Genomic DNA, 13,712 nt, shown 5'->3' with positions numbered 1-13,712 from the left:
TCATAGCACTGATAAAAAAAAAATCATAAAAGTACATTGCATATACCATCAAAATTAAAAGATCTTGCAAAAGGATACAGACAAAAGAACAAAAAATCAAAGCTGCCTAAATTATCAGAATTACACACAAGACATAAAAGCTACTACTAGTTCTATGAAAAAAAAAAAAAAAACTATACATAATCACAAATGACTGAGGGAGTTCCCACATCCTGTCTGGAGAATACTTCAATAAATAAATGAATACGTGTTGTCAAGTTATATCAAGAAGATTGTCTGTGATAATAAATGAATGCACCTAATACCAAGCTATAGACTATAGACACCTCTGTATTTTTTTTTTCTTTTAATTGTGATCACATAAAGACAGGGAAAGTGCTCACAAACTGTAGTGTACATGACGGATGAAAAGTTCTCTTTGTTGACCACATTTTTTGGTTTGTTTCTTGTGCTGCACACACTGAACTATAAATACTGTAATTCCTATTTCAAAAGTATTGCTGTGTCTTCTCAGAAAATGGCATTTTATATATATCCTCAAGTCTATTTGAGGCCTTCATTTGCTCTGATGTTGTCAGATTCAGTAAAAACATATACATATACAAATTTCAGTCTGAGCTGAAGGGAAATTGTATAGAAAACATAGAATAAATGCTACAAAACATAAATATTTTGCATTCAGTTACATTTGTGAAAATCATTTGTACATTTTGTTTCTTCATGTCATGGACAACGTGAAGTATTAAGAGCTGATTTCTCCTTGCTTGTTCATTGCTCATTACTATTTATATCCAAACTATAGTAAGACTATGGTACCACAGGATTTTTATCCATGAATAAAGAGTGTAAAATGTACATCTATTTCAAATGCCACATTAAATTCAGGACTATTATAAGACAATAGTTTTCTGAATATTAAACAGGAAGAAACAAGGAAAAAGGAGGCTTTTCAATGCAAACAGGTGCTATAAAATAAACTGTCAGCCTCACATTTCTCGAAGATGAATGAAGAAGCTCCTTTGAGTTGAAATATATATTAAGATTTAAAACAGTTCCCTCTGCTGGTCAATTAATATCATAAAAATACGCCTTAAATTATAAAAAGAAATACTATCAATAACAAGTGGAGGCTACATCCTGTGATTGGCAACTTAGAAGTTAAATTATCATGTGTTGTCAGATGAGCTGTCTGCATGATGCACACAAACATTTATTGCTTTGTCTCTGCAGTATATATCAGTGTATGATACCAGAAAGTATATGCAGCGATTATTTTATCATCATCATTTATGTTTCAAATAAAAATACAATCAAATACACTACAATTTACTTTTTATAGACAAGTTCATGTTACATATTCCTTCAGCAATCAGGGGTTAAAGAATAATATGAAAACTAAGTAATGAAAACAATACAGCTGCTGCCATAGAATCTCAATTAGCTCACAGTAACAACAGATGTATTATTACACTGACACATATCTATATGTTTAAGTAAGATGTTTATACAAATAATCGATCACGACATGGTTTCTGTGCGGACTGTCATGTACCCAAGCTTTCTTACATATTGATGGTAGAGGAAGTTCTCTCTTTTCTCAGTGGTCACATACAGGAAGGAAAAAAAAAGATCGAAATCTGTTGTGTACGTGACAGATTAAAAGTTCTCTCTGACAACCATTTAATTTTTTGTTGCTTGTGTTGCACATATTAAACCATGTAATGTCACACCTGTTTTAAAATTATTGCTGGGTTCTCTTTGAAAATGTCATTTTAAATATCTTCTTAGTCTAAGACTCCAGACCACATAGATCTAGAGTAGCATTTGCTTTACAGGATTAAATACAGACACGTAGCCATTCATGAAATCCTCCATTTAGATTAAAACATCAGTTCACATCAGTCAAACTGTCTCAGGTTGAAATGTTTCAGTCTCAGATAATATGAAGGAGAAAATGTATTAAAAAAAAAGAAGAAGAAAAACTAAAAGAAAATATTTTACATTCAGTTATATTTGTGAAAGTCACTTGGACCGTTTATTTGTTTCTTCGTGTCACTGACAGCCTTATACGTCAGTATTAAGAGCTGACATCTCAGTGCTCTGCCTGGTGTCCACTGACTCAGTGTGAGAGTCAGAAACATCTTCCTGGAAGGCTGTCTCCATTGCACTCAGGATGGATTTACAGACCCTTTTCTTACAATCTTGGCCGACAAGCACATACAGCAGTGGGTTCAGGCAACTCCTGAAAATGGCCAGGCTGGTTGCTATCGGGGCACCAATGGTAATGATGCAGGTTAGTGTTTGACTGTGATGAGCAGGCATGTCATTGATCATCTCAGTTAGAGCCATGATGTGATAAGGAGCCAAGCACAGGAAGAAAGTTATGATCACTGCAGTGAGGATCTTAAAGGGGCGACTTGACTGGCTGGCCAGGGTGCGGTTTCTTCTGCGACAATGGATTATCACAGCATAACAGGAGAAAATGACGGTGAAGGGGACAACAAATCCCAGGAGGAAGGTGATGGTCATGGCCTGCAGCTGCTGATTCACAGATGTTCTTGTATAGTCATTATAGAGGGCAAAGTTTTTGCAGCTGGTGATGATGTCATCATGGAGATATGATGACCCAGTGCTGTTGAAGATGAAAATTCGAGAGCTGAGAATCAGAGCCAGTATCCACACACTCAGACTCACATAAGATGCCTTCTGCACACTTCTGTGGTTCTGGGCCCAGACTGGCCACACCACAGACACACATCTGTCCACACTGATCATCATCAGAATGTAGACACTGGCAAACATGTTCAGGGAGATTAACGTGCTGCTCAGTTTGCACATGAACTCGCCAAGAGGCCAGTGAAAATCCAAAGCCAGGTACGCCGCATTTAGGGGCATAAATCCTGTGAAGAGGAAGTCGGCCACAGCGAGGTTGAGGAACCAAACTGTGTGAACTGTTTTCTTCATCTTGAACCCGGTCACACAGATAACCACTTCATTCCCGAGCACACCAAGAGGAAAGGCCAGGCAGTAAACAATGAAAGACATGCTTCTGAGAGATGGTGTCATGTCACATGTTGAATAGTTATGTCCAACATATGTTTCTGTTGTACTAATAGTCTCCATCCTTGTCTTCAGACCTGCCAGAGAAAGTGAAATTATTTCCTACAGATCAACAACAACAACAACAACAACAACAATGATTACACACTTAAAACTGTGTACTTTAGCTCCTTAAAAAAGATGCTGCAGAGATGTGAATTCAATTGTATGATCTTACAGCAAGTTCAGTTCCAAGTGGTAACTTCATGTTAACATAGTTAACTTAGCTCATGCATTAAGCCTTCATGTGTCATATGTGTTAGTTATGTGCATGCATAGGTGTAGGTTTTATTTTGACAAGGTTAAAGACATTTAATCAGTGCACAAATTGATGCCTATAAATTCACAAGACTGCAGGAAATTAAAGTCACACCACACAAAAATGTTATTAACCACCAAGCTGAATTTTAATGATCGGGAAAATGCCTAGAATATAATATTAGGTTTCGAAATCTGTAACTTTTTAGCAGTATACTCTGCTCTGATACGCTGAAGGAGCTGACATGAAGATCTCTGCTAAGCCACAGACTCTTGTTAGGAGCTAAGCCTGCAGCACAGTAACATATTTGACCCCTGAGCTAGAGAACAAGCTGCTGTGAAGTGTCAGACTCTCGCTAGCAGCTAAATCAGTAGCACAAAGCACAAAAACGCCCCAAACTGAAGAATGAGTCACTCTGCAGCATCAGCCCCTCAGCAGCTAACCCAGTAACACACACAGTCTGTGTTTGCACCGCACACACATCAGAACCAGGAAACCAGAGCCGTTGTACAGTGATAGCCTCTCATTCATCAGCTAAAAACAAAGTTTAAAATAAAATATAAAATATAAAATACAAAATTATAATAATAATGATAATTAAAAAGAAATCATCAGCTCACAGCAGCTAACATTAGCACAAAGCACACATCCACAGCAGTAGGTAGTAACAGCAGGCCAGCTGATTTGGGCTGATAGACTACATTGATAAACTATACTTATATGATTATGACATTTAACAGAGACGTTGATTTATGTATTCATCAGACTGAAAGAGCTCAGAGAACCCGCTCAACATCGCAAACTCGCCACTCACACAAAGGGGCTGACTGAAACACACTGACTGATGCTATGTGCTCAAAGTTAACATTTATAGTGACAGTATTTATGTAGTAATGGAGGAGTTATGATAATTGTTTTCCATTGCATAATTGAACAGGCTTTTTGTCCCGCCCAAAAAATCCTGGACACAGAAATGGTACAAACAGTTTAACGGTCTAACTCCACACTTCAGCACCACACAGTCTTTGCATGTTTTCAACAAGTGTTTCTAACATGTATATTGTGTTTAGAAAGAAATCACTAATTTTACTTTACCTGAACTTTAAGTGTTTGGCACTATGAATTTTCTGGCAGAGGACCCCCCCCATTTCATATGTGTCCCCCCAGATGTTGAAACAAAACCTGCACCCTTGTGTACATATAGATTTATCAAGCATTTGTTTTGTACCCTTACACCGTTAAATTATTAGTAGGACAGCAGCCAAACTGCTCCTCTGTATAAAACTCTTTGTCCACCAGAAAAGCAGCAACCTCTCTGAAATACAGCCTATCAGTTGACTTTATTTAATAAGTGCCCCTGTTAAATTCTAGGTGTTAGTTGGGGTCGCTACAGTCAACATCATCAGTTTATTGTGTTATTCTCTTCTTATACAGTCTCATCAGATTCATCTGGTGCAAACTGAAAGGATAACATAGAGCAACAGTACCTTTCTCAGAGTTGGTCAGCCGGATAAAGATGTGTCTGCAGCACCGTAACCCTCAGGCTCTGACAGGTTACTGAGAGCCGCGTGCACCTGTGAGATGTACTTTCGGTGACGTCACCGTCCCTGCGCGGCATAACAACATGCCGCACGCAGCAGCTCACTGAAAACCTCCAACATGTTTAATGTTTCTCTTTTAATGCCTTTTATAACAAGTAGAAACTGTGCTGCAAGTTTCAGAAACGTTGAAATAAAAATAAAAAACAACTGAAACAATCAAATCAACGAGTTTGATCATAAACTTCAACTGAAGTTCAACTTTTATCTGTAAAAATCAATTTATCTACAGTATTACTATAAACCTAATCAATTTAATATTTATACTGTCTTTTATCTTTAAAGCCATGCCATGTTACTTGGAAATTTGTTGCTAAAGCATTTAAAATATAAATAAGGAGGACCTCGTTTAGACTGTGGGTTTATAAACTATCTATATAGCCTATAGAATACATCTCAGCTTAAATCAGAAGCACACACAGGACTATTAATATAAAATCTTAACACATTTTCATTTCATATTTGATTTATTTTATTTCATTTGGTTAATTCTGTACATTTTATTTTGCAACATGAAGGACTAAATGCTGTATTGCTGTTTCAAAGCCTTCTCCACAGTGGCTGCAATAGCTAGATAGCTAGATAGAGTACAGTCATTCATTAATGTCTGATCAATAATTGTGCCCAAGCACTTAAATTGTTCCACTTTCTCTACAGGCTGATTTTTGAGTATGACAGGGAGGATATGACTGGTTTCATCTGGTTCTGTTGGATTCATAAGTTCTTTTGTTTCGGCCACATTCATCTCCAGTTTACTTACTTGACACCAGTCCTGAGGAGCAGTGACCTGGCTGAAGCGAGTCTCTTCATACATGGCATTATCTTCCAGGAGAGGAACAACCAGAGCTGTTTCATCTGCATATTTAAACAGCTTGTCATTATTGCTGTGGGCAGTCATTTTATTTGTATGAATGGAAAACAGCAGTGGTGCCAGCACACAGCCCTGTGGTGCCCCAGTATTTAAAACAAGCTCATCTGAGTAGACCACATCTCCAAATGCCACATTAAAGGGCATCTGCATTTTGGAAAAGAGAAATCTGTCAGTTGTTGAGATAAATAACTGAGCAGTGGAAAGTGGTGACGTCTCATGTTTACCAGTGTTGCATAATGGGTTTTTCCTTTGTGGGTTGAGTTCATGTTTGCTTGAGGTTAGTGTGATTATTTGGTTTCCTGTTTAAATTAACACCTGAACATGTAGGCTACATCATTTAATGTCCCCTCTCTCCACCCTGCATCAGGAGCATAAATATAGACAGTGCAAGCAAGGCAGTTGCAGTGGGGCCCATGGGGTGAGGGGGCCCAGTGAGTGTGGGCCCTCCAACAATATGTTGAGCAGAAAAACAGGCCCATGTGAGTAATTCAGATTGCCACCTTAAAAATATGCCTGTGCTCAAAGCAAAGCTCACATTAAATTAAAGATGATACACCTCTGAGATGCAAATCTATCTCCATCATGTTTTCTATGTTTTTTGTCTTGTAAAATAGTCAGTAGGAATATAACAAAATATGTTATAAAATAAATGCTCACTCACATTAGATAAACTATAAAACTATTCAATTCAATGAATACTTCCTTATTTTCTTCTATATTTTTGTCATTTGCATATATGGGATCATGATTACAGGGTCATATGTGCAGTATGTTGACTTTATCAGTTGTCAAGTCTCTATTTGATCATGTGACCAGACGATAAGAAAATATGGTAGCTAGTTTAGGTGTATAACTTGTAACTAGTGCGCACTAGGGCCCTTCATAATAGGGTGCACTGGGGCCCGTTGTAACTACCTTAATGTCACTGCTCTGCATCATGTTACAAGAAAGTCACAGCAGCATTTACCATCAGAAAGAATAACGCAGCTAAGTCAGTCACACATTTCTTAAAGGTGCATAGAGAACTTCCTTTGAGTTGAAATACACTTTGAGATGTAAAACAGGTCTCTCTGCTGGTCAGTTATTATTATAAAGAAAGACAGATGATCAATAACAACATGTATATTCTGTGATCGGCAACTTGGTAGTTAGAATAAATTATCCTGAGGTGTTATCAGATCAGGTGTCATGGATGATAAACAGATCATCATCATTCATAATTCAAATAGAAATATAATAAAATACATTAGAACAAAGCTTTTACAGACAACTCCATGCTACATATCCCAATATTCATAACAACAGTCATTCAAAGAATAGGTGGACCATTCCTTTCCTGTGGTGTTACTGTATGCTGTCTAAGGGTTCACGACGTCATGACGCACGCTGCATACGTATGTGACGTTTTCCCTACACACAACAAAGACTGCCTGCAGTAAAATGTCCCCATGCACCACATGTAACTTTATATTTCATTTTAAGACCCTTAGACGACGAATATTTTAACTAACCACTGCATGCAGAGTTAAACTGAACGAAGGTGTATTACTGTATATTAATTTACAGACTTTATTGCTTTACTCAGTAGTAATGGATGAAACTGTCCCATAATTTAACTTTGATTCAACAATTCTTGTTGACTGAAGCCTAGTTTTTCCATGAATATATCTTTATTATAGGCTTATGTGAAACACCATCACAGCACTGATAAAAAAAAATCATAAAAGTACATTGCATATACCATCAAAATTAAAAGCTCTTGCAAAAGGATACAGACAAAAGAACAAAAAATCAATGCTGCCTAAATTATCAGAATTACACACAAGACATAAAAGCTACTACTAGTTCTATGGAGAAAAAAAACTATACATAATCACAAATGACTGAGGGAGTTCCCACATCCTGTCTGGAGAATACTTAAATAAATGAATGAATATGTGTTGTCAAGTTATATCAAGAAGACTGTCTGTGATAATAAATGAATGCACCTAATACCAAGCTTGTTTGTGCAGACGTTCAGAAATAATTCTTCACCCTGCAGATTCTATATTCAGTAAAATCTGTTGCATAAGGTCATTCACAGTCTACTATAATGTATAGCAAGAAAGCCACAACGGTCTTTGTCACTTGACTACTGTTATCAGTATTTAATTTAGGTTATGTGCCAGCCTTTTCATTTATGGCTATAGACTATAGACACCTCTGTATTTTTTTTTCTTTTAATTGTGATCACATAAAGACAGGGAAAGTGCTCACAAACTGTAGTGTACATGACGGATGAAAAGTTCTCTTTGTTGACCACATTTTTTGGTTTGTTTCTTGTGCTGCACACACTGAACTATAAATACTGTAATTCCTATTTCAAAAGTATTGCTGTGTCTTCTCAGAAAATGGCATTTTATATATATCCTCAAAGTCTATTTGAGGCCTTCATTTGCTCTGATGTTGTCAGATTCAGTAAAAAACATATACATATACAAATTTCAGTCTGAGCTGAAGGGAAATTGTATAGAAAACATAGAATAAATGCTACAAAACATAAATATTTTGCATTCAGTTACATTTGTGAAAATCATTTGTACATTTTGTTTCTTCATGTCATGGACAACAGGAAGTATTAAGAGCTGATTTCTCCTTGCTTGATCATTGCTCATTACTATTTATATCCAAACTATAGTAAGACTATAGTACCACAGGATTTTTATCCATGAATAAAGAGTGTAAAATGTACATCTATTTCAAACGCCACATTAAATGCAGGACTATTATAAGTCAATATTTTTGAATATTAAACAGGAAGAAACAAGGAAAAAGGAGGCTCTTCAGTGCAAACAGGTGCTATAAAATAAACTGAATCAGCCTCACATTTCTTGAAGATGAATGAAGAAGCTCCTTTGAGTTGAAATATATATTAAGATTTAAAACAGTTCCCCCTGCTGGTCAATTAATATCATGAAAATAAGCCTTAAATTATAAAAAGAAATACCATCAATAACAAATGGAGGCTACATCCTGTGATTGGCAACTTAGAAGTTAAATTATCATGACGTGTTGTCAGATGAGCTGTCTGCATGATGCACACAAACACTTATTGCTTTGTCTCTGCAGTATATATCAGTGTATGATACCAGAAAGTATATGCAGCGATTATCCAATAAACATTAAGAATGGGAAACAGATATGTCCAAATAATATTTCAATAATGGTAAATAATGATGGCAAGAAAAACTACAATGTCAATCAACATCATCATTTATGTTTCAAATAAAAATACAATCAAATACACTACAATTTACTTTTTATAGACAAGTTCATGTTACACATTCCTTAAGTAATCAGGGGTTAAAGAATAATATGAAAACTAAGAAATGAAAACAATACAGCTGCTGCCATAGAATCTCAATTAGCTCACAGTAACAACAGATGTATTATTACACTGACATATATCTGTATTTTACAGTAACATGTTTATACAAATAATTCACTATGTACATTAACAGCATTTGTTTCTTCATGTCATGAATAACCTCACAGCATCACACACTGACTCCTCTTTGCTTCAGCTGGTAACTGTGGAGTTTTTGTAGGCGTGAGAGCGTGAAACCTCTGAAAACCTTTGAAGCAGTTCAGGCCAAATGAAAACTAAAGACCAAACTGAGCCAAGTAAATGTGGCTGCTGCTTCAGGAACATAATAAGCTCATAGCAAACACCATTAGTAGCTGTTTTATGAGGCTAACATTAGCCTGTCCTTACAGTAAAAAGAAATCACTATAAAATGTTTATAAAACAATGTGATTGGTATGTAGCAATCAGTTGAATTAGTTTCTATGGTGCTGCCACATGTTGCGTAGATCAATGTGAATCAGTGGCATCCAGGTACTCAGTTCACCATGAGAAATAAACACCTCAGGGGGATTTACTGTGTTAAAATTACAGCTGCACAACCAAGCAGCTCGATCACGACATGGTTTCTGTGCGGACTATCATGTACCCAAGCTTTCTCACATCTTGATAGAGGAAGTTGGGCTGAGGTGGGGACGATGCGGTACAAAACGAACATACTACCAGCCTGTTTGTGCAGTGGTTCAGAAATAATATTTCACACTGTAGATTCTCTTTTCTCTTAGTCTAAGACTCCAGACCACATAGATCTAGAGTAGCATTTGCTTTACAGGATTAAATACAGACACGTAGCCATTCATGAAATCCTCCATTTAGATTAAAACATCAGTTCACATCAGTCAAACTGTCTCAGGTTGAAATGTTTCAATCTCAGATAATATGAAGGAGAAAATGTTTTAAAAAAAAGAAGAATACTAACTAAAGTATTTTTTTTACATTCAGTTATATTTGTGAAAGTCACTTGGACCGTTTATTTGTTTCTTCGTGTCACTGACAGCCTTATACGTCAGTATTAAGAGCTGACATCTCAGTACTCTTCCTGGTGTCCACTGACTCAGTGTGAGAGTCAGAAACATCTTCCTGGAAGGCTGTCTCCATTGCACTCAGGATGGATGTAATTACCTTTTTGTTACAATCTTGGCCCACAAGCACATACAGCAGTGGGTTCAGGCAACTTTTGAAAATGGCCAGGCTGGTTGCTATCGGGGCACCAATGGTAATTATGTAGACTAATGTTTCACTGCGATGAGCAGGCATGTCATTGATCATCTCAGTTAGAGCTATGATGTGATAAGGAGCCAAGCACAGGAAGAAAGTTATGATCACTGCAGTGAGGATCTTAAAGGGGCGACTTGACTGGCTGGCCAGGGTGCGGTTTCTTCTGCGATGATGGATTATCACAGCATAACAGGAGAAAATGACGGTGAAGGGGACAACAAATCCCAGGAGGAGGAAGGTGATGGTCATGGCCTGCAGCTGCTGATTCACAGATGGTCTTGTATAGTCATTATAGAGGGCAAAGTTGTTGTAGCTGGTGATGATGTTGTCATGGAGATATGATGACCCAGTGCTCTTGAAGATGAAAATTCGAGTGCTGAGAATCAGAGCCAGTATCCACACACTCAGACTCACACAGAATGCGCTGAGTACGCTTCTGTAGTTCTGGGCCCAGACTGGCCACACCACAGACACACATCTGTCCACACTGATCATCATCAGAATGTAGACACTGGCAAACATGTTCAGGGAGATTAATGTGTTGCTCAGTTTGCACATGAACTCGCCGAAAGGCCAGTGAAAATCCAAAGCCAGGTACGCCGCATTCAGGGGCAGAAATCCTGTGAAGAGGAAGTCGGCCACAGCGAGGTTGAGGAACCAAACTGTGTGAACTGTTTTCTTCATCTTGAACCCGGTCACACAGATAACCACTCCATTCCCGAGCACACCAAGAACAAAGGCCAGGGAGTAACTAATGAGAGACATAGTATTCAGAGACCGTCTCAGCTCAGCATGCGTGTCAAATATTATATCGCCACTGTAATCATAATCATAATACCAAGACATATTTCCACCATATGTATCTGTTGTATTAACATTCTCCATCTTTGTCTTGAGACCTGCCAGAGAAGGTGAACAACAACAGGTCGTCAACAACAACAACAACAACAACAACAACAACAACAACGACTACACACTTAAAACTGTGTATTTTAGCTTGTTTAAAAAAGATGCTGCAGAGATGTGAATTCAATGTTCGACCTTACAGCAAGTTCAGTCCCAAGTGGTAACTTCATGTTAACATAGTTAACTTAGCTCATGCATACAGCCTTTATGTGTCATATGTGTTAGTTATGTGCATGTATAGGTGCTGATTTTATTTTGACAAGGTTAAAGACATTTAATCAGTGCACAAATTGATGCCTTAAAATTCACAAGACTGCAGGAAATTAACATCACACCACAAAAAAAGTGTGTTATTAACCACCAAGCTGAATTTTAATGATTGGGGAAAAAAACGCCCAGAATATAATATAAGGTTTCAAAATCGTGAAATTTCTTGCAGTATGCTCTGCTCTGATACGCTTTAGGAGCTGACCTGAAGATCTCTGTTAAGCCACGGACTCTTGTTAGGAGCTAAGCCTGCAGCACAGTAACATATTTGACCTCTGAGCTAGAGAACAAGCTGCTGTGAAGTGTCAGACTCTCGTTAGCAGCTAATTTTTTTTTAAGATATTTTTAAGTGCATTTTTAACCTTTATTTAATAGGACAATCACAATCAAGCGTGAAAGGGGGGGAGAGAGAGAGAGAGAGAGGAAGTGACATGCAGCAAAGGGACACAGGGTTGAGTCGAACCCAGGCCGCTGCGGCAACAGCCTGGTACATGGGGCGCCCGCTCTACCACTAAGCCATCAACGCCCCTCATTAGCAGCTAAATCAGTAGCACAAACACAAAAACGCCCCAAACTGAAGAATGAGTCACTCTGCAGCATCAGCCCCTCAGCAGCTAACCCAGTAACACACACAGTTTGTGTTTGCACCGCACACACATCAGAACCAGGAAACCAGAGCCGTTGTACAGTGATAGCCTCTCACTCATCAGCTAAAAACAAAGTTTAAAATAAAATATAAAATATAAAATACAAAATTATAATAATAATGATAATTAAAAAGAAATCATCAGCTCACAGCAGCTAACATTAGCACAAAGCACACATCCACAGCAGTAGGTAGTAACAGCAGGCCAGCTGATTTGGGCTGATAGACTACATTGATAAACTATACTTATATGATTATGACATTTAACAGAGACGTTGATTTATGTATTCATCAGACTGAAAGAGCTCAGAGAACCCGCTCAACATCGCAAACTCGCCACTCACAAAGGGGCTGACTGAAACACACTGACTGATGCTATGTGCTCAAAGTTAACATTTATAGTGACAGTATTTATGTAGTAATGGAGGAGTTATGATAATTGTTTTTCCATTGCATAATTGAACAGGCTTTTTGTCCCGCCCAAAAAGTCCTGGACGCAGAAAATGCCCCTGTTAAATTCTAGGTGAGGTGTTAGTTGGGGTCGCTACAGTTAACATCATTATCATCAGTTTATTGTGTTATTCTCTTCTTATACATTCTCATCAGATTCATCTGGTGCAAACTGAAAGGATAACATAGAGCAACAGTACCTTTCTCAGAGTTGGTCAGCCGGATAAAGATGTGTCTGCAGCACCGTAACCCTCAGGCTTTGACAGGTGACTGAGAGCCACGTGCACCTGTGAGATGTACTTTCGGTGACGTCACCGTCCCATCGAGGCATAACAACATGCCGCACGCAGCAGCTCACTGAAAACCTCAGACACGTTTAATGTTTCTCTTTTAATGCCTTTTATAACAAGTACAAACTGTGCTGCAAGTTTCAGAAACGTTGAAATAAAAATCTACAAAACAGCTGAAACAATCAAATCAACGAGTTTGATCATAAACTTCAACTGAAGTTCAATTTTTACCTTTTAAATCACTTTATCTACAATATTATTATAAACCTAATCAATTTAATATTTAAACTGTCTTTTACCTTTAAAGTCATGCCATGTTATTTGGGAATTCGTTGCTAAAGCATTTAAAATATAAATAAGGAGGACCTCGTTTAGACTGTGGGTTTATAAACTATCTATATAGCCTATAGAATACATCTCAGCTTTAATCAGAAGCACACACAGGAATATTAATATAAATCTTAACTTGTTTTCATTTCATATTTGATTGATCTTATTTCATTTGGTTAATTCTGTACATTTTATTTTGCAACATGAAGGACTAAATGTTGTTTTGTTGTTTCAAAGTCTTTTCCACAGTGGTCTTTTAGTTTATGACTATAGACTTTAAACACTTCAGCAGTTTGTTTTACTTGCGGTCACATACAGGCAGGATCAGTGATCACAGACTATTATAAAACAATAGTTTTCTGAATATTAAACAGG

The 13,712-nt window shown here is 37.5% G+C and overlaps 2 protein-coding genes across 2 annotated transcripts; both read right to left on the bottom strand.

The window, feature by feature from the left end:
* Nucleotides 1-34: 34 nt before the first annotated feature.
* Nucleotides 35-4,912, bottom strand: LOC117266131 (chemerin-like receptor 1). Its single transcript, XM_078171850.1, has 2 exons — nucleotides 4,846-4,912; nucleotides 35-3,137 (listed from the first exon to the last, which is right to left on the bottom strand). Exon 2 carries the CDS (start codon nucleotides 3,121-3,123, stop codon nucleotides 2,065-2,067), a length of 1,059 nt encoding a protein of 352 aa, XP_078027976.1. The 5' UTR covers nucleotides 3,124-3,137; nucleotides 4,846-4,912; the 3' UTR covers nucleotides 35-2,064.
* Nucleotides 4,913-9,107: 4,195 nt separating this feature from the next.
* Nucleotides 9,108-11,382, bottom strand: LOC117266129 (chemerin-like receptor 1). The gene has a single exon (XM_078171849.1). It carries the CDS (start codon nucleotides 11,331-11,333, stop codon nucleotides 10,230-10,232), a length of 1,104 nt encoding a protein of 367 aa, XP_078027975.1. The 5' UTR covers nucleotides 11,334-11,382; the 3' UTR covers nucleotides 9,108-10,229.
* Between the last annotated feature and the right edge of the window lie 2,330 nt (nucleotides 11,383-13,712).

Source organism: Epinephelus lanceolatus, chromosome 10 (genome assembly GCF_041903045.1).
Source record: "Epinephelus lanceolatus isolate andai-2023 chromosome 10, ASM4190304v1, whole genome shotgun sequence".
NCBI classification, from domain to species: Eukaryota; Metazoa; Chordata; class Actinopteri; order Perciformes; family Serranidae; genus Epinephelus; species Epinephelus lanceolatus.
The sequence above is the reverse complement of the archived record's forward strand: the minus strand, read 5'-3'. Positions and strand labels throughout refer to the sequence as shown.